The sequence below is a fragment of the Tinamus guttatus genome, unplaced genomic scaffold (assembly GCF_059628265.1).
Source record: "Tinamus guttatus ecotype Peru unplaced genomic scaffold, ASM5962826v1 Tinamus_guttatus_pri_ptg000211l, whole genome shotgun sequence".
NCBI lineage: Eukaryota > Metazoa > Chordata > Aves > Tinamiformes > Tinamidae > Tinamus > Tinamus guttatus.
The window spans coordinates 1,603,553-1,621,435 of NW_028288745.1; the positions used below are offsets into that span (position 1 = coordinate 1,603,553).

The 17,883-nt window shown below is 38.7% G+C and overlaps 1 protein-coding gene across 2 annotated transcripts in view; it reads right to left on the minus strand.

Annotated features, from left to right (window-relative positions):
• The window catches only part of VAV3 (vav guanine nucleotide exchange factor 3), a 145,599-nt gene that overhangs the window by 54,842 nt on the left and 72,874 nt on the right, over positions 1-17,883 (minus strand). For both annotated transcript variants that reach the window (XM_088524357.1, XM_088524356.1), the window contains exons 16-17: positions 9,282-9,383; positions 6,781-6,881 (exon numbers count right to left, since the gene is read on the minus strand). In XM_088524357.1, the coding sequence (XP_088380483.1) occupies positions 6,781-6,881; positions 9,282-9,383 (203 nt within the window). The remainder of the gene's footprint in view (positions 1-6,780; positions 6,882-9,281; positions 9,384-17,883) is intronic.

Genomic DNA, 17,883 nt, shown 5'->3' on the forward strand with positions numbered 1-17,883 from the left:
GCCGGGCGGGGATGCAGAGCCGCACAGGGGCAGTGCGGCCTCGCCACCGCTGCCAGCACTGCGAGCTCCCTCCCAGAGCAGCCGCCAAAGGGGCTCCTTCCTGGCACCGTCAGAAAACCTGAACCCTGTCACTGTCACAACCTGCCCAGAAGTTATTTGCATCTGCACACTAAGCAAACACAAGGGAGGACAGGGGCAGAAAGGAGGCAGCCCCAAAGGCAGAGGTGAAGGTAGGCACTGAGGCTTTCTAAGGAGCCTTAGGGAATTAGTTGCATAAGTACTGCTGAAATTCAGCATAATTTTGGTATTTACCTTCACAATGGGATACAGATTTGCAACTTTTGCCAAGTTTTCACCTTGTGGAGAAATTCATCTTTTTTAATCTGTTACCTCAGCATTATAAATAATTTAAAATTGAAAAAAGTGACTTGGATAAATACAAACGGTGAAGGGTTTGCAACACTACTCATGCAACCTTAAGGTTTCTCTTTTTTTTGTTTGTTTTTTTATAGGCTACCTTTACCTCTGCAAAACACTGTTAGGAAAACAGAAATAGAAATGCCTTTCTATTCTTCTATGGGAAAGAATAAACTTGGTCTTTAATGTCTGCTGTTGAATGTTAATTTTTTTCCTCTAGCAACTGTCACAAACATGACCTCATGATCAAGTTTTATATGGTGATTTCAGTATCTCAATATTTTTCCTAACAAATTCCCAGATTTAACTTCCAATATTTGGACTCACACTGGACTCAAAAACACTACAAAGATTAATAGCTAATAAGGTGATAAATATTCCTCACAATTCACAACCGCAGGGTTTTTTTTTTTTTTTTTTCCCTTTTACTAAAGACTAATGAGTGACCTCAGAGGCAGCAAGACCAGCTCCACTGGAGAATGCTACGACTTGAAGCCATCTCTGCACTAAACCCTAAGAAGGCTCAAAACTTCACTGACACAAACTAAGCTGCTCTTTGTGATCCTTCCTCCCCACGCACCCCCTAGCATGTAAGGAAAAGAAAATACAAAATATCAGAAAGGTTTCTACAAATACAAGACACATTCTTCTCCCTTTTTATTCATTAAAATTTCAGTATACCTGGATTTCATTTTTTTTTCAATTTTGAGAATTGATTCCTCATGGGAGTTATTTTTCCAAATGTTACCCAAGTACAACAAAACCATTAATTCTTATTTATTCCTACTTTTGGGAAGAAAAAAAATATTGAAGATATCCTCCAGCAGATCTTTTACACACAACAATTTTAATGCATGTGTCTGCTCATCAACAATATGCCAAGGACATTATGGAGTGAGGGAGCTCTCCATTCTGACAACAAGCTACCTTTATTGCCATCATTTTGCAGACTTTTGGGTTTTTTTTATTCACTGGAGCCATGATACTATTGGGTCCCATTCCCACAATTACAGCTCACTACAGAAGTAAGAGCAGCAGCAGCTGGCCCTGATAGTGAAGGAGCACGGAGCAAAAGGGGGAATAGCCAGCTCCTCTGAGATCCAACAGAGCAGCTGGATTTACATGCTGACTAAATGGAAAGTAGAATAAAAGAGTAAGCAGGAAACTACTTGCCTTCTTGTTATAAAGAACAACTCAAAATATTGAAAACATAGAATTGGTACGTAATAATGAAAATGAACCACTTGGCAATGACTGGAAATGAGCAGGTAATGCTCAATAACCAGGAAAACAGCAAATAATAACCTGGAAGCAGAGTGGAACTTTGCACAAATGCCAAGCTCCCCACGAGATTGCTGTTCAGCTTTAGTAAAATGGTTACTTGAACCTTTGCTGAAGTTGAGGGAAAAGTGACCTCGCTCCAAGGCGTGTTCTGGGACATGGGCCTTCCTGGTCAATGCTACTGACTTGGGAGCTTTGGATGGAGGCCAGCAAATCTGCAAACATTGAGCAGGCAAGCAAAAAGGCAAGCAATGAAAGCTCTCCGTTCCTTTTAGGTGTCAAATAATACGCTCTTATTTTGAGTAATCTCCATAATGTGCTGGCGCAGGTAATTGCTACACAAACAAGATGGACACTATTATCAGGCATACACGCTACAGGATGATAGCTACCTTAAATTTAACCCATTCGCGTGTTTCTTTTCTCTAAGTTCATCATACACACAGAAAGATACTGTTTTCCCATGTAAACAAGGGTGGTGCTTTTCCAAAAGGAATTACATGAAGGAGAAAGGAAAAGGCACGAGTTACCTAAAAATTACTATTACAATGACTCACTATTATGGTTTCTAATCATCTATGCCCTAATGCTTTTTTTATTTCTGTTCCCATGGAAAGCTAAGAGGATTTTGAGGGTTTAGCACTCTACTTAAAATATTAAAATATTTTAAAATTCTGAAAGAACTATTATTGGAGGTTCATCTAACTGAAATATTCAATAGCCTGTGGAACCAGAAAATCTTTGCCTGAGCACACTTAATGCAAAGTGATAGACTTGTTAAAAGTCCAGCCTGGGACCAGAAGGGAATTGGTAATTCTGCTGTTCCAAACCAGCAAACAGGCTCAGGATGAGCTAGGGGAGCCCTGCAATACATTCTAGGGAGAGTGTTGATGCCAGTCCTATCAATCCTGACAATCTCTGATGAAATTGCAAGGGTCATGGAACGCCCCCCTCCAATACAAACAGGAAAAAGGAGGGAGAGAGCTTCTCCCCGCAGCTACTGAAGATGCCTCTCACTCCTGCGCTCTTGCCAAAGGCCTCACTCCTACCTGTACCCAAAGAGAAACACTTCCAACTAATTCAAATGAAAGAGCAGGGAAGTAAATGCATACTCTACCTCAAAATAAGACATAGGCATGCAGCTGATAACTGAGAAAAGGTTGCAAGATAACATGAGATCTCTATCAGCCACTAGAAAAAGCACGTAAGTCTTTATAAAGGGCCCTAAAATGGAAATATGTGCACACAGTTGCTAAGTCCTGTGCTGTGTTTAAAGCTGTGCACTTGAGGAGTCTGCCAGAACAGAAGCAGGAGGAAGGACGGGGTATTGGGGATTTGAAGACACTGAGAAAAAGTGACAGAGTATAAGAGTTAAATGAGAGGACTGCTTCACCATGAAGTATTTCAAAGAAAAACTGTTAAACTGTTAATAATGAGTGCAGAGGGTTTCGACTTGCACCACAGGCTTAGGAACAGGGCAGGGCAGGAACAATAACAAGGGATAATACGTACATTTTGTTCTTTTTCGTAATTCAACTGATTAACACAGCAGCTTTTATCATTGGAACTTGTACAGTCTGCTGTACTGGCCTTCTTTGAAACAAAGCATTTGAAGAGCTGGCATTAGCTTGTGTGTAAGGCATAGTGTGACAACAGAGAAATTTATGTCCAAGTGTTGTCAATGTTTCCCTCATAAATGTATTATCTAAATCTGACACTTATTAAATTTGCCATTCTACAGATTTCAGTTGTCTCTGGGTGTCTGTCTTTGGAAATTTCCACAGGTTGAGACTTGGGCTGAAATACAAAAGGACTTAATCCATTCAGGGAGGTTCTAGGCATTCATTTAAGAAAGCTTAGCAAAAACATCTGGTCTGCGGTCTAAAAAGAAAACAAAACATTCAACTGTTCTGAAAAAAAAAAAAAAGAAGAAGAAAATACTGTGTAAATATCTTCAAGAAACCTAATGGCATATTTTCATTTGGCAGTGTTTTGAATTCTGATCACCCCTTTTCAAACAGGACTCTAGACATAGATGAGGTTTGCAGAATGCCAATGAAAATCAGCTGGGGCATGGAAACTGTTCTAACTGTTTAAAAATGATTTACAGGCATTTAAATAATAAAAACTTAGAACTATTGAGTTCAGAGAGCCAATTAGATAATTTAATCAACAAAAACACTAACAAGATGCCAAAAACTCTTTGAGTACCAAAAGAGCAAAAAGGAGCAACAACAACGAGCCCCAGAACCCTAAAAACCCAGCAGCATTAGAGAGCAGCATCACCCCTGGGCATGGTCTACCAGAGGAAGGATTTACACTTTCCTGGGAGGCACCGGGGAACCAGCCACTGGCAGAATGGCAGAACCTAGTATTTAAACAGACCACTGATATCCCAGGATACGCATATTCCATGTCTGGGACCATAAGTAATACCACCTAGCTGGGGAATAATTATGTCCAACTTCCTAAAAGGATGATTGTGTTTCGTATCCATTTTCCTCTATGAAAAAGCTGTAATAGTCCCCCAGAAACAAAAGAAATACACTGCAATACAATAAATGTTCCACGCATTTTGCTACTATCGAAGCATTCAGGCTCTACTACACTATATCTTATCTAAAAATACTCCCAGGCTACCTTAGCTCATTTCCTCCGGGAGCAGCAAATGATGCTGCTACAACATGAAGATTTTCAGACACTAATTTCTTTAAAGAGTTACAAAGGAAAAACTCCAGATTTACAACTACATTAAAATTTTGTGCACGTGAAATATACTTTTTCCAACCAATACAATTAAAACATTGAATTTTACACGATCTCTTTATGTGCATCTTTAATAATGTTACGTATCTTATAAGCCCTGGCGGGCGCGGGGGGGAACCACACATGGGAGACCAAATTCTTCAGGATAGCTCTGGGAAAGTGCAAAGGGGAGCTCCATAAAATAATAATTCATACTCAAGTTGCAAGACTCAACATTTTAAATGCATGCTGAACTGTCCAAAGCCTTTATTGACCACGGAGAGGAAGAGAACCTGGTAAGGCTCCTCATTATATCCTTCCTTCCTCCTGTGCACATTGCGAATGCGCAGCACAGCTTATACAGTCCATAACTAAGAGGGCAAATAAAGGGTAGAAATGGAAAACTGCAGGAAAAAAGCCCTCCAAGCCCTCGTATCAGATGGCCAGAATCCCTCATTAGGTGGAGAAGAGACATCCATTCCAAACAAAATGGGCCAAATAATTTGTCCTTTCCACCCCTGCTTATACACGGAGTGACAGGGAGCACAGCAAGAATTGTGAGTAACTGTGCGAGTCATAAAAGAATTGCCGGTTTGTCCCCCAATGCCTTTTCGAGGCTAACTTCTATTCTCAGAACAGCCTGGAAGGGAGCCAGAGCCATGCCGTGCCTGTCGTTCTGCGTATGAGCAGGGAAAGATGCATTACTCTTAGCTTGGACTAGAGCTACAGAACTCTGGGAAGCTTCGCCAAGAGGAGGAAAAGGTAATACCTGGATATAAGCTTAACACACGTATCATTTGCTTACAACTTTAGAGGAAAAACTCAAGAGTATCATTTAAAAAGAGCAATAATCTTAAATAATGCTTAAAAGAACATTCAGCACCTTTGACATTGTCTTTTTTTTTATATTGAAGTAAATATTTTTTAAAAAGCCAAAAGTTAGAGGATAATACATAAGATCTCCAGCAACCAAGAACAAGTTCACTGACTGCAGAAGCAAGCTGAGGCAAAAGCCAAGGGGAAGCGGAAAGTGATGCAAACCAGGACCAACACAGGAGCAGCCTCCTGCTGTTCTGAAAGGCACAAAAAAAGCTAGAACCACAATCTTGAAGCAGTGAAGCTCAGCGAAGGGCAGCAAACAAGGTCACGACAGAATTCAAGCAGTAGGGGAGAGATTAACTCTGCAAAAACATTTTGCGAAGATTGTAGGTAGTGATATCAAGAAGAAAACTCAGTGCAAGCGGTTGACGTAGCCTATGTGAAATATGTGAGACATGAGAAAATTCACACACAAACCACTATGAAGCAAACTGGGGAAGGAATGTGCAGCTTTTAGAGAAGTGAAGAGGACAGTAAATCAACATACAAGAAAATACAAACACATTTACCAAAAAAATCAAGGGCTTGGGGGAGTTTTGTTTGTTTTTGTTTTTTAAACTTCAAACAGGTTTTGCCAAAGGAACTCTAATGAGAGATTGAGGGGGGGTCATCTCTAGAAAGAAAAACTGTTGGGAACCTGCACAGAGGGAAGAGTCAGAGGGCACAAGGGTTATCAGACTAGCTGGCAGGAGGGTAAGCAGCCCAGTGCTGGCACCTGCCTAGGCTTAGGGAAAGGAAAGAAAAGAGGGCAGGTAGTGAGAATTAACACCTAGAATTAGCAGTGAGCACCCCCCCCACACACACACACACGATGTCATAGAGAGAATCAGAAACATCAGAGAAATCAAAACTAAAGAGAGACTAGGGTAGCTGAGGTTGGAGCATCCCTGAGGCAGGAGGAGAGCTGGAATAGTGTCGAGGGACATGGTCAGGGAGAGACTCAGGTACAGCCACAAAGAGAAGGGCAGGAAGGAAAACAGTCCTGAGATATGGCCAGTAGTGAGACATCAATCATCTTTTTGTGAATATTGCCAGTGGACTGAAATCATGGGAACCTGAGAGATCAAAGAGGAAGCTGAGGCAACACAAACAATCAGCTTGAGGAGCTAGGAGGAGAATTGACAGAGACTTACAAGCTGAGCAGTGAGGGTGACAGATCATATACTATACGTGTTACTTATGAGCAGTTTATGATTAAAAACAGAGCAATTCCTTGCTCCTCAAGATACTGGTGAAGAAATCCAGTCTATAGTAGCTCACTCTTCCTAACATTTCAATTTAGTAAGAATAAAAATCCCTACGAATTCTAAACGTAGTTCTAATTGTGCTTATAAATGGTAATTTCACAAGTATGTATGTTACAATAAACACAAATTAGAAGTAAATTAAACCTTAATTATACTTAGCAAATTTTATGTCCTAATTAAAAATGGTATTCTAACAATAAAAATGACTTACCACCTGAATTAGCTCTGCCACAATTGTCTAATCTTCCTAAACACTCTTTGTGTGCTCCAGCTCCACACTTAGAACATAAATAGCCTTGATAAAATGTTCCCCTGTAAAATAAAATTAGATAGCGATATATTAGAGGTGATAAATCCCATGCATAAAGGAAATAAGAGACACAGCAGAAGGTATTTGAAGTCATTTGCTGTTCTGCATAATGATAGTTCTTACAGGCCTGAGAAACAGTGACAACAATTGACAAGTAGCTCATCTGCTTTTCATCACAACCAGTCATTTAAAATATCCCAGCCGGATAGTTATTCTACCAGTAACCTAGAAGAACTATTTTCATTTCAGTTTAGCTCAAAGCAACTTTGGCACAACACTTGAAATTGTACCATTATGTATCTGTCCCACTCCAACTCATCTCCATTGGAATTTGCCCAGTCAACATGAAGAGCAAGCTCTATTTTGAGCAGGCTAGAAGTATGAATATATATATTTAAACATTAATAGAGGGTTTTAATATTATTCACAAAATAGCTCATGATTTCCAATGTGCTCATTTAAAAGATAACTGGGCATGCTTTAGTTAACATCCACAGCTTTCAAGAAAGGAGTTACTTTCCTTACCCAGTGTTAAATCAGATTCCCCTTAACAAACCGGAATCTGAATTTGAGTCTCAGGAAATTTATTTTCAGACTTGTCCATAGCTTTTCTCTCAGGCAAAATCCACAGCACGGCTAACAGAAAAACCTTTGTACTTGTACTCAGCATTGTACTTCCATGCATTCGGTGCATCTGCTTCCTCTTTACAGTAGATTTGGCTGTCTCCAAGATTATCCTGACTCATATCAGGGGATTTTGTGTCTAGTCTAATGCGACACCTTCTGCTTCAAAGGAAACCCAAGCCGCACACGTGGGACACAGGACTTGGCAAGTTTACCTTGAGCACAAGGTAGAGCAACTGCTACAGCAATTACTAGACTGTTAGAGTGGTTTTTTTTTAATTGAACATAGAAACCTAACCTTCAGCAACAGAATATACAAACTTGAATATATATATATATGTTGTAAATATAAAATATTCTAATGCAATCCATTGTTTTTTTTTTCCCCTACTTCTTTATTAGGGCATAGAATTATCCTTCACCTCAGAAGCTTCCAAGACTGGGAATTTATCCCCAGTTCAGAAAAATTAGGCACTGAGGTTCTTTTTGCCTTTTTTTTTTTTTTTTTGAGTATGTGAGAGAATCATAGTTTAGCATTTTGAAGCTGAAAGCGACAATTCATTTTCAAAAATTATTTAGCACTTAACAAGCCTAAGTTGGCTCTTAACACAACTTCCAAATGCAGGACAGTTGAGGATGTCACAAGCAAGCTCTGGGGACAGCCGAGAGCCCGAGATGCAGCCCGTGTGCTGATGCAGAGCACTGTGGCCTCAACTAAGCGGTGTCCTCAGCAACGGCAGCACTGCAACGCGGTCACAGTGCCTCTGCCGTGCGGCTGCAGGAATTAATCATCTGGCCCTCACCAAGTCAGACGCATCCACACCACTCTTTGCAGTCGCTCAGGCCTTGTTACACTGAGCAAAACATCACCAAAAAATCTCTCCAAAGCCAGGACAATAAAACCATCCAGGAAAAAGGCTCCTAAAGAAAAATACATGACAAAGAAACATCCCTCGTGTCATTGTATCCCTTGCCTGTACCTACCCAAAGTGGCATTTTTCTACAGCAAGCAACAGCAGCGCCTCAACAGGCAACATCTGCAGAGCCTTTGCATGCCCGGCTCATGCTGTGCGATTTACTTTCTATGCATACCTCTATACCATTAGGCATTCCGTTATTTACAAGCAACCAGGTAGCTCTTTAAAGATAGCTCACATAATGAAATAGGAAAAAGATAAGCATGTGTGCATCTGTTTTATAGGAAAAGGAAGAAAATACAGAATTTCTCATGGTGGTCCACTAGCCTCTCTTACCTGGCTTTGTAACATCTACTTGCACTTTGCCTGGTTCAGCAATGCCTCACAGTTATTTTCAGAAAGCAGTCTCCTTATATCAAAATTTTATGATCATCCTTCTCATCTACCTTTCTGAAAAAAACATTTCATCTGCTCTTGTGACTGGTGACCTACAAAGGGACCTGCAGACCAACCACGCTGGTCAGAGCTGCACAGAAAGTTGCTGTTACTCTAACTTTAACATGACTTCCATCTATTGAATTAAGTAATTCTCAAAAGACAAGAGAATTAAACAGCCTCCTGAAAAATGGGGCTGCAACTAGAGAACGTGAGCTTTTAACAGCACTTCAAGCTAATAGTTGGAGATTTGACCATAAAAATCTAGTTATAAGAACAAGAAATACCACATATAATCAATCTTATGGCTTGTCTCTCCTGGGTAAGTAACAAGCCCTTGGATAAGTAACAAGCCAGCTGTGTATTTCCACATTCTCATTAGACTCAAAATACTCCACTTGATAAAAGAAGAAGTAAAAATCTTACCTCAGAAGCATCTGACAGACTTTGCAAGATGTCACACGATTGAAGGTATGCATCTTGAACTCATGAAAGCTTGTATCTGCATAGTCTGGCCGTATGTTTGACCTAAAGGAATTTAAAAACCTATTTTAAACTGAGAAAATCTAGGACATAATGTAGCATTCTTAGAATGCGATCCAAACCTATGAGTTTAATACTGTTTTGCTTTCTTTGTTCATTCAATAAGATCCAAAAACTATATTAAAAAAAAATCAACTAGCTTAACGCCATCAAAAAAATGCTAGGAACATAATTTTAACAGGCTAGACTATATTAGTCAAAAAGACAGATTCAGTATGGATTAATATATTTTAAAATATATTATTTATACTACAATGTTTAGGATTCCATAAATCTCTGGCATTTTTCTTGCTAATGAGCTACAATGATGCATAGGTATCAAAACAGGAAAAAAAAATCCAGAGGGTAAGAATCATAACCTACAAATCCTAAAGGAATGACCCCAGATGCTCTCAGGCACATCAAAGACCAATTCTGTTACTATCAAGAGGACTGGAGATATTTATTAGTTAAGTTCCATTTGTATGTATTGCACATAACTTCGACCGAAAAACATAAGACAGTTGCAAATTACAGTGATGCATAAATATAGGCAAGCATGCAAGCATCATTCTCTCCAAGAGTGATAGAAGGCTTATGAAAAATATATTTAAAGAAACTCCTTAAGTACTTAGTGTCAGAGAGGTCAGTCTTCTAACCCACTTGCTGAAGATGAACTTGCTGAAAATAAAACTGAACTCAAAGCAAATAGAATCTTGCTTTTATGCTTATGAATAACCTTACAAACAGCACAGTTTTAATCAGCTCAGTAGCCTCTCTCTGTACTACACATAGTAAGATGCCAATACCGCATCTAGCAAAACCATGCATGGATACCATCACATTCAGAGGAGAAAGGTATAAAGTTAATTTCGAAACAGAAGAATTTTAGCAGAGAAATACCATACTAGAGATCTTACACTTTACAGGGCAAGGCCTGTATCCTACACTATGTTTGCAAAAGCACTAATTCTGCTAAAATCTCTACTAAAAACTGTGGGCAGCACTGTAAATGCTCCCATACAAATGGCACTGCCCCAAAACATCTGCCTTTTATTTACTCTTTGATTCAGACTAAAACAGCGTGTAAAACCACATCGAAAGTATCATCTTAATGTGCAGACACTAATTTGGTTTGTTTTTCAATCTGATGAAACTAAACAACCTGGTCATTTTTCAAGAGTTTCCACCTATTTCGTTAGAACACGATCAATATTTTAAAATAGTAAGGATAATGTATGAGCAGAAAAGCCTCACACAGTTAAACACAAGCATATGACTATATAGCTTTCATATGTAAGAATTTCTCTTACTTTCTTCTGTCAGGTTATCTTCCACAAAGATTCAAATTTAGGTAAACCATGGAAAACACCTGCTATTAACAGAACACAGACAATACAATGATTTCATTCCTCCTTAAATTAAGAGTACTATTTTTTTTTAAACAAAGTCATTCAGTTTTATTTTAAAATTCTTAATAGAAAGTGTTGGTGGAGTGTGGAAAGGAGAAACATACCTCAAAAGCATAGTCAAAAAATGGCAAAGAACACAATGATTCATTGAGAGAAGAGCTGCCACAGGAGCTTTCATCTTCTTAAAACATACGCTGCTTTATTCCGCTTATAGATATTGAATTATAATGCCTTAAACAAGGTTTATCCAGATGAACAGACCTACTTACAGGCTTTCTTCTGTATGCTGAAATTTAGATACACTTGCCCTACTTGTGTAGACAGGAATACAGACTGCAATAAACCTTTGCCCTATCTTGTCTGTTTTTACCTACAAGACGACCTAGTTTCATTCCAAGTATACGCTGGTTCTTAAGAAACATAAAAATATAACATAAAAAGTCAAGTCTTCTAAGTCTCTTTAAGTCCCACAAGGTTTTAGTTTTGTGATTTTAAGATTCTAAAGACTACTTCCATAAATTTTCTATCAAAAGACCTGTACTTTTTTCACCCACCTACAAATCTTTCATACCGCCTGTCCATTTGCTGACATCTAACTTCATCTCTGTTCTTAGGAAGATGGGCCTCCTGGCTGAAGCACGTTACCAAAAAGATCCTCTGAAATATCTGGTTTTAAAGTGCATGAACCTGACTAGCTCTTTTAGGAACCTATAGCAATTGCTCATAAACCAACATGTTTCTTTGAATTTTGCTAGCCCATCTGTCTATCCCTCACAAGTTGACACTCTTCTTTTATGTTGCCCAAAGCCACATCACCCAGAAGCAAAAGCTTAATAGCCCCCAGCAATGACATCTTAGTGAAGAAAAAGACATGCCAGAAAAGCATATCATCCATCATTAAATGGATTTGGAAGGGAATGCAGCCCACCCTGTGTATCACAGAGATTCCTGTGCAGAGAAAACAAGAATCAAGAAGAAAATAAACCCAACCTGCTGCCAAATCATTCTATTTGAACAGACTTATAAAATGCTTCAAAATAGTTGTCTCAAAACAACAGGACTATTGCATTCCCTGGAAGACCAACATACTAGTTTTCTTTTATCTCTCCCTTTCTATTACTTAATAATCATTCATCCTACCTTCACACATACATTCATACATCCTTACAAGTTACTTCAAGTTGGACAAGAAGGAATATCCTCTCCCTGCAGAAAGCTTTTAACATAAGGACAAAGTTTCTAGTTGTTAGCATTTTGAAGTCATTAGAAACAACAGTGTAAAACCAGAAATAACATTATTACTCCATAGACAGTAATATAAAGTTACCACCATATGGAAAGGTAATTAATTATATAATGAAACCCAGATAAAAATAAACAAAAAGCAAAGAAATGTGAATTTATTGTGAATAGGGAGGCAGGAGTAAGCAAGTTTTCTATAAAAATAGGTATTTCAGTGCTAACTGTGACCAGGAAAGCTCTTTCCCATTCAGGTACCTGATCAGTCATTCTGCATTATGTCAATTCCTGTTCTGTTGTCACATTACATATCACACCAAACAAGTCTGAAATAACCTGAGATGATGCACTGTAGCAGTATATATCAAGTTGCAAGTCTTTTAAGGTAAAGTTTGAAGCTTGATGAATTTTCATATTTTACTAGTCAATGTATTTTCAATACATTTAAAAAAGTGCATCTATAACCACACCTAAGCTTCTAACCAGAGACAAATTACAGCTCATCTTAATCTGTCCATGCCCAAATATCCCAAAGACCACAACAATTTTTTTTGTCAACAAAGCCTTTGACACTGAATATTGTATTCTTGGAATTTCTGTCTGCAGTAAAACAGAAGGTCTTTGTAAAGCTGATAGCTTCATAGAAAAACAAGTGACAGTGTAACCACAACTCTCCTCAGTCACTTCTAACCGTAAGAGCAGCACTATGAGTTTCCACGTTCAAGAGCTTCATTGAGCTCTCAGAACACGCATCAGAGCTCCAGTAACGGTGTGAGAAAACACTTCCATGATCTTCCTTTCCCTTCTACTTCCCTATACAAGCTCATGTTCTAATTTGCAGGAAAAAAAAAAAAGAATAAAAAGAATATGAAGCCAATATTATTTTTCATTAAGAATATTGTTTTTACAAGGAATGTTACCTGAAAGAAAAAGGAAACTTGCACACAAAGGTTACAAAAATTCATATATATGCTTGAAACGAATCCTCTGGCTAACCTTAGGCAAATACAAGTTAGGATTTGGACTGAGTTCCTTCTCCTCCAGGCACAGTAGAGCAGCGCCCGGTGCTCTTTTCACTGCAAGTGTTAGTATGGCGTGTCCCTGCTAACCACAAAGGAATCCCTGCTTTAGAATGATCTCCGAGAGGGGTGGGGATAGGATGTCACCTGTGTGGCAGGAATACTTAATCTAACGTAATAATGAGAACGCGATTCTTCTTTTAGAGTAGAACACTGTCCCTTATTTTTACTAGTAACACTGGGAGTCGCCATGAGTTTCCTTCCTTCCCTCTTCTCCTTCTCCTGGCTGTTGCAGTTCCTTTGCTCTAGCAGGGGCACAACATTGAGACACAGAAGCAGTGGGCCCCCGTACCCAGGAAAAACAGCCCAATTCTCCCCTCTGTTCAGTTAGAGCTTTGGAAAGGAACAGCAAGGAAAGCCCCCAACTGCACAGTTACCCAGATTTACTCTAGAAACCACAGGGACATCCTTGGGCTGCCCCTCAGCCTTCTCAGTAAACCTTCCCTTTTCCAACTTAACTGCAGATTATTAGTCCCACTGGGACCAATTCATTGCTATGGCAGCAGCCCAGAGACCTGTGTTGGCTCACCTTGCTATTCCTCATCAGCTGGTAGCTGAGGCCCCTGCAGCCACCATTTGAGGATCATCCCAGCCATCATCTTCAGTGCATCCTGCACCCCCAACAAATCTTTTCTCTATAAAGTTTGCAAAATCTAGTGTAGTAAAGAGTTATTCAGGTATTTGGCATGATTTTTGCTGACATCGTGTCTATGAAACAGTTCCCCTTTAAAAATACTTTCCACATTTGCAGTGTTACTTCTTTCTTTTGATTCCTACATCTCAGAAGAATAAACCGAGTCACAGGTCACTGTCCTCAACCAGTCACATAATACAACATGTCTACAACAGGTGTCAGAAAGCAGCTTGTTTTCAACAGTCAAACCCAAGCTTTTGGGATTACAAGTTCATCCCAGGAATAAAATCTACCTAGACACGTGGCAGGACTGGCCACAGAGTAATACTATAAACTGTTCAAAATTATCTTGTCAGATAACACATGTATGTACCTATCCTCACGCCTAAATAACAATAAAAAAGTTCTGCACTGTCCTACCTCAAAATACAAAAACAATGCATATATGAATAAAAGGCAACAGCTTAAATATAATGTATTATTAATTTCTTATAGCAAGTGAAATAATAGTTCAGAAAGTTAACATAACTCTCAAAGTTAAGACATATATGTCATAATAAAAACACTAATGATGGAGTCAAAAATAACGAGCCTTGGCTATCCAGTGCAAGTTCTGAGCCTCATTTTACAAAACTGAATTTTGACCATCTCAGCTCTCAGCAGATTTTCAGGATGCAAATCAGAATGAAAAGGGTAACATGAATAAAATTAGACAGGATGCATTACTAGCATTTCACAAGTATGCATTACTAGCATTTCACAACTTAACCAAAATCATATTTTGAATAAAACAAAAATTAAAATAAAAATGCATTTCAATAGCATAAAACAAGCATTTAGCAGCAATTTTATTTTCGATTGGTAATCTTTGTTTGTTTTGAAATCAAGCATAACAAAAACCATTAAGTACCACCTGTCACAACTGGAGGTTGGATTAAAGAAACAAATTATAACTTTTGCTATGTAGTAGGAAAACTACACTTTCCTGTGCCATCAATTTAATTTTCCATGCATAGTAAAAATCTTATGAAATAAACTGCATTGGGAAAACAACTAAACTTTCAGCCCCAACATTTGCCAGAATGAACCATATTAAATACCTAATTACTACTGAAAATGTGTCCCAGGAGATTAAACAAACAAGAGGCTAAAGGATGGCTTACTATAGCTTCTTCCTCCCATTTTACATGGAAAGTGCATCAAAATCCCAGTCTTCATCTTTCAGAAAAGATGAGATTTCTGAAGGTATAAACAATAATGTGATCCTTATTTCATGAACTGTACTATAATGACCCTTAGATGCTTTACTTCTATTGGAGATTCTCCAAGGAACAGTTGCCCTTTAGGTGTTTCAGTATTAGCCTTACAGATTTGAACCATCTTCTCAAGTTTGTTTTGCATGAGTTAATGAAGGTAAATTTTTATTTCATTTCATAACTTAATTAAATTCTTACAGTAAATTTAAATTTTCAGTAGGAAATGTGTGAAATGCAAATAATGTGGCCAGCACTCAAAGAGAGCACACAAAAAAGAAAATGGGATTATAAAACTCAAGGAGCAGAAACTAGAGTCTGGAGTCTTTGGCCTCCTGGTTATAGGTATCAATCTCATAAGATGGTGCTAGTGATAGAAAACGCCCTGAAGCAGAGAGCCTCAAGTCTAGCATCTTGTGGCTTCACGTGCTGCAAAGAATTGAAGGCAAGAGGCTAGAGACCTCACTTTCTTATTGTAAGTGTATTTACTATTACATTAAAGTATCAGTTCAAAACCAATCTGCCTGCTAGATCCAGCGCTGTTTTCCACTCGTGACTAGTTCTTCTTTCTGTCTGTATTTAAGGACCATTTCTTTTAATTGCTTCCTTGGCAGTTTTTCAATACTAGCTAGAATTTAGCAATTAAGACTTGTACAGATTCCTACCTCTCCGGGTCAAGGCCACTGCAAAGGTGCTGCTTAGACCCATTACAAACATTTCAATTACTGTTGAAAAATTGCTTCTCTGGAAGACTTAATTAACAACTCAACTTCTTCCTCCCAGATTTCAAGTAATTCCAATCTAATTTATTTTTCTTCAACTGGAAGGGAAAGCATATTATAGAAGCAATCCTGAAAAAAACATGCGATATCCCTCAGATACACAGATAACAATTCACCCCCTGCAAGGCACATATATGTTTAACTGCAGGAATCATAGCACACAGTTAAAAGCAATCAACAAATAGGCTACAGTTAAAGGGAGGTGAGAAATCATCCTTGGCAAATGGATCGAGAAAGATCTTCTGAGAAGTGGGGTGACTCCCCCAGCCGCTCTGCTCTCAGGGGGACCCAACACAGTCACGAGCGCCCCAACACAGGCACTCTCACACAGGCAGCCCACAGAGTCAGTCCCCTGCCCCGCACACCAGGACCATAGGTCAGCTGCTCCTTCCAAGGGACTATGTTCTACCCCACAAGGAAAGAACATGCTGGGAAGTTTTAACAGTGCATCTCAATATCCTTTTTATTTCATCCCCCTCCTCATTCCTTGACTGAATTTTACAGCAATTCTATTCAGGTCATGCATTGAAGCCTCTTATCCGATACCAACCACTTCAGTAAACACAATCATGCCAGAAGAAATTGCAAAGGAGTTGCTTGTTTTTTTAGTGGTCTGTGTATTAAAAAAAAATGCCACAACTCTAAAAAGATACTAAGAATATACTAAAAGTATACTATATTCTAAAATGACTAGCCCATTTATTTGACTAAAACCTGGTTTCAGAGAATCATAGCTTATGTGTACACACTTGTGAGCCTAGAAGCATAAAAAATGAAGAGCTGCAAGAAGCATCAGGTAAGGAGTGTGTAGTGAATCACAACTGGGTTAAGCATTAAAAGAAGAAATGCTACAGGGAGCTCGATAAAGCTCGATATGTTGAACCCTCCTCGACTCTCAACCTTGAGTAAGACCTTTGCATTTTGAGCTCTGTTATTATTCTGCACTCCATGTTATGCTTATAATAATTTAAAATGCTCCAAATGGAACTGTTGAGAATTGTGGACGCTGAGCTGATACCCTGAGCACGAACTGCTCGAGAACACTTTAGAGCATATGTGATATGAAATCCAATGCTGCAGCCAGTGCCCTCTAGTCTATAAAAGCGGGGCACAGGCTAATATCTAAGGGCACTGGAAATTTTCATGTTTACTAATTGTTATTATATTTGATATCACTTCAGGAAATGCATCAATATACCCAGATGTGCTATAACTCCTTGTAAACTGTTAACTCCCAACAGAAATCACTTACAAAAGCAAATATTTTAACTTAAAATTCATATTTTGCTACCAATGTGACCTGATTTCAAGATGTTAAGCACTTTGGAAGTTAGCCATGACAACTAGATACCAAGTACCTCAGAAAATCTTGAAAAATTTCATTAAGCAATAAGATATAGATAACATTCCGTATATTTCTTAGTGTTTTAACTTTTGTTGTCCATGCTCTCACTTATGAAACAGAAAACCATGTGTGCCACTGTCAAAAACAAACAAAAGGCTTTCAGCCAAACCTTATACGAAGAGCTGCATGGAAAGCTGATGCGAAGGGATATCCAAGCACTCCGACATGCAGCACACTTCCCTGGAAAGCACAGTGCCATCAGGCAGCATGGAACACCTTACATTTGCACCATCCTTTCCTTCTTTTTCCTCTGTGCAACACTGCCCATTTCAACTGATCTTTTCATACCACATTTCCCACTGGACAATAAGGTCTTTGTGCAATAAAATAACCAGATGAGAGCACAGGTATATAAATAGAAATAAATGATACATTTGGGATCATTAGAAGGATTTTTAGATTAACTGTAAAATAGATCTGAAAGCAAACAGTATTCTAAAAGGGTATTGTCTCTAGAGATGGACGGTGCCATTTCACAAAGGGCAATTTTTGGCTTCTTTTCCCTTGCTCTTCTCAAAGAGCAATGCTGATGACTTGCAGCTAATTCATTTTCTGTTCCAGCTAGGCTGTTATATTTCAGAACCATCTTTGAACATGCTATTTACTGAATTAATCAATCAATCAATTCTCTATATGCAAATTCTCCACATGCAAACACTCAAACATTCTTGGTTTGTTACATCAAAGAATCTCCATCAAGAC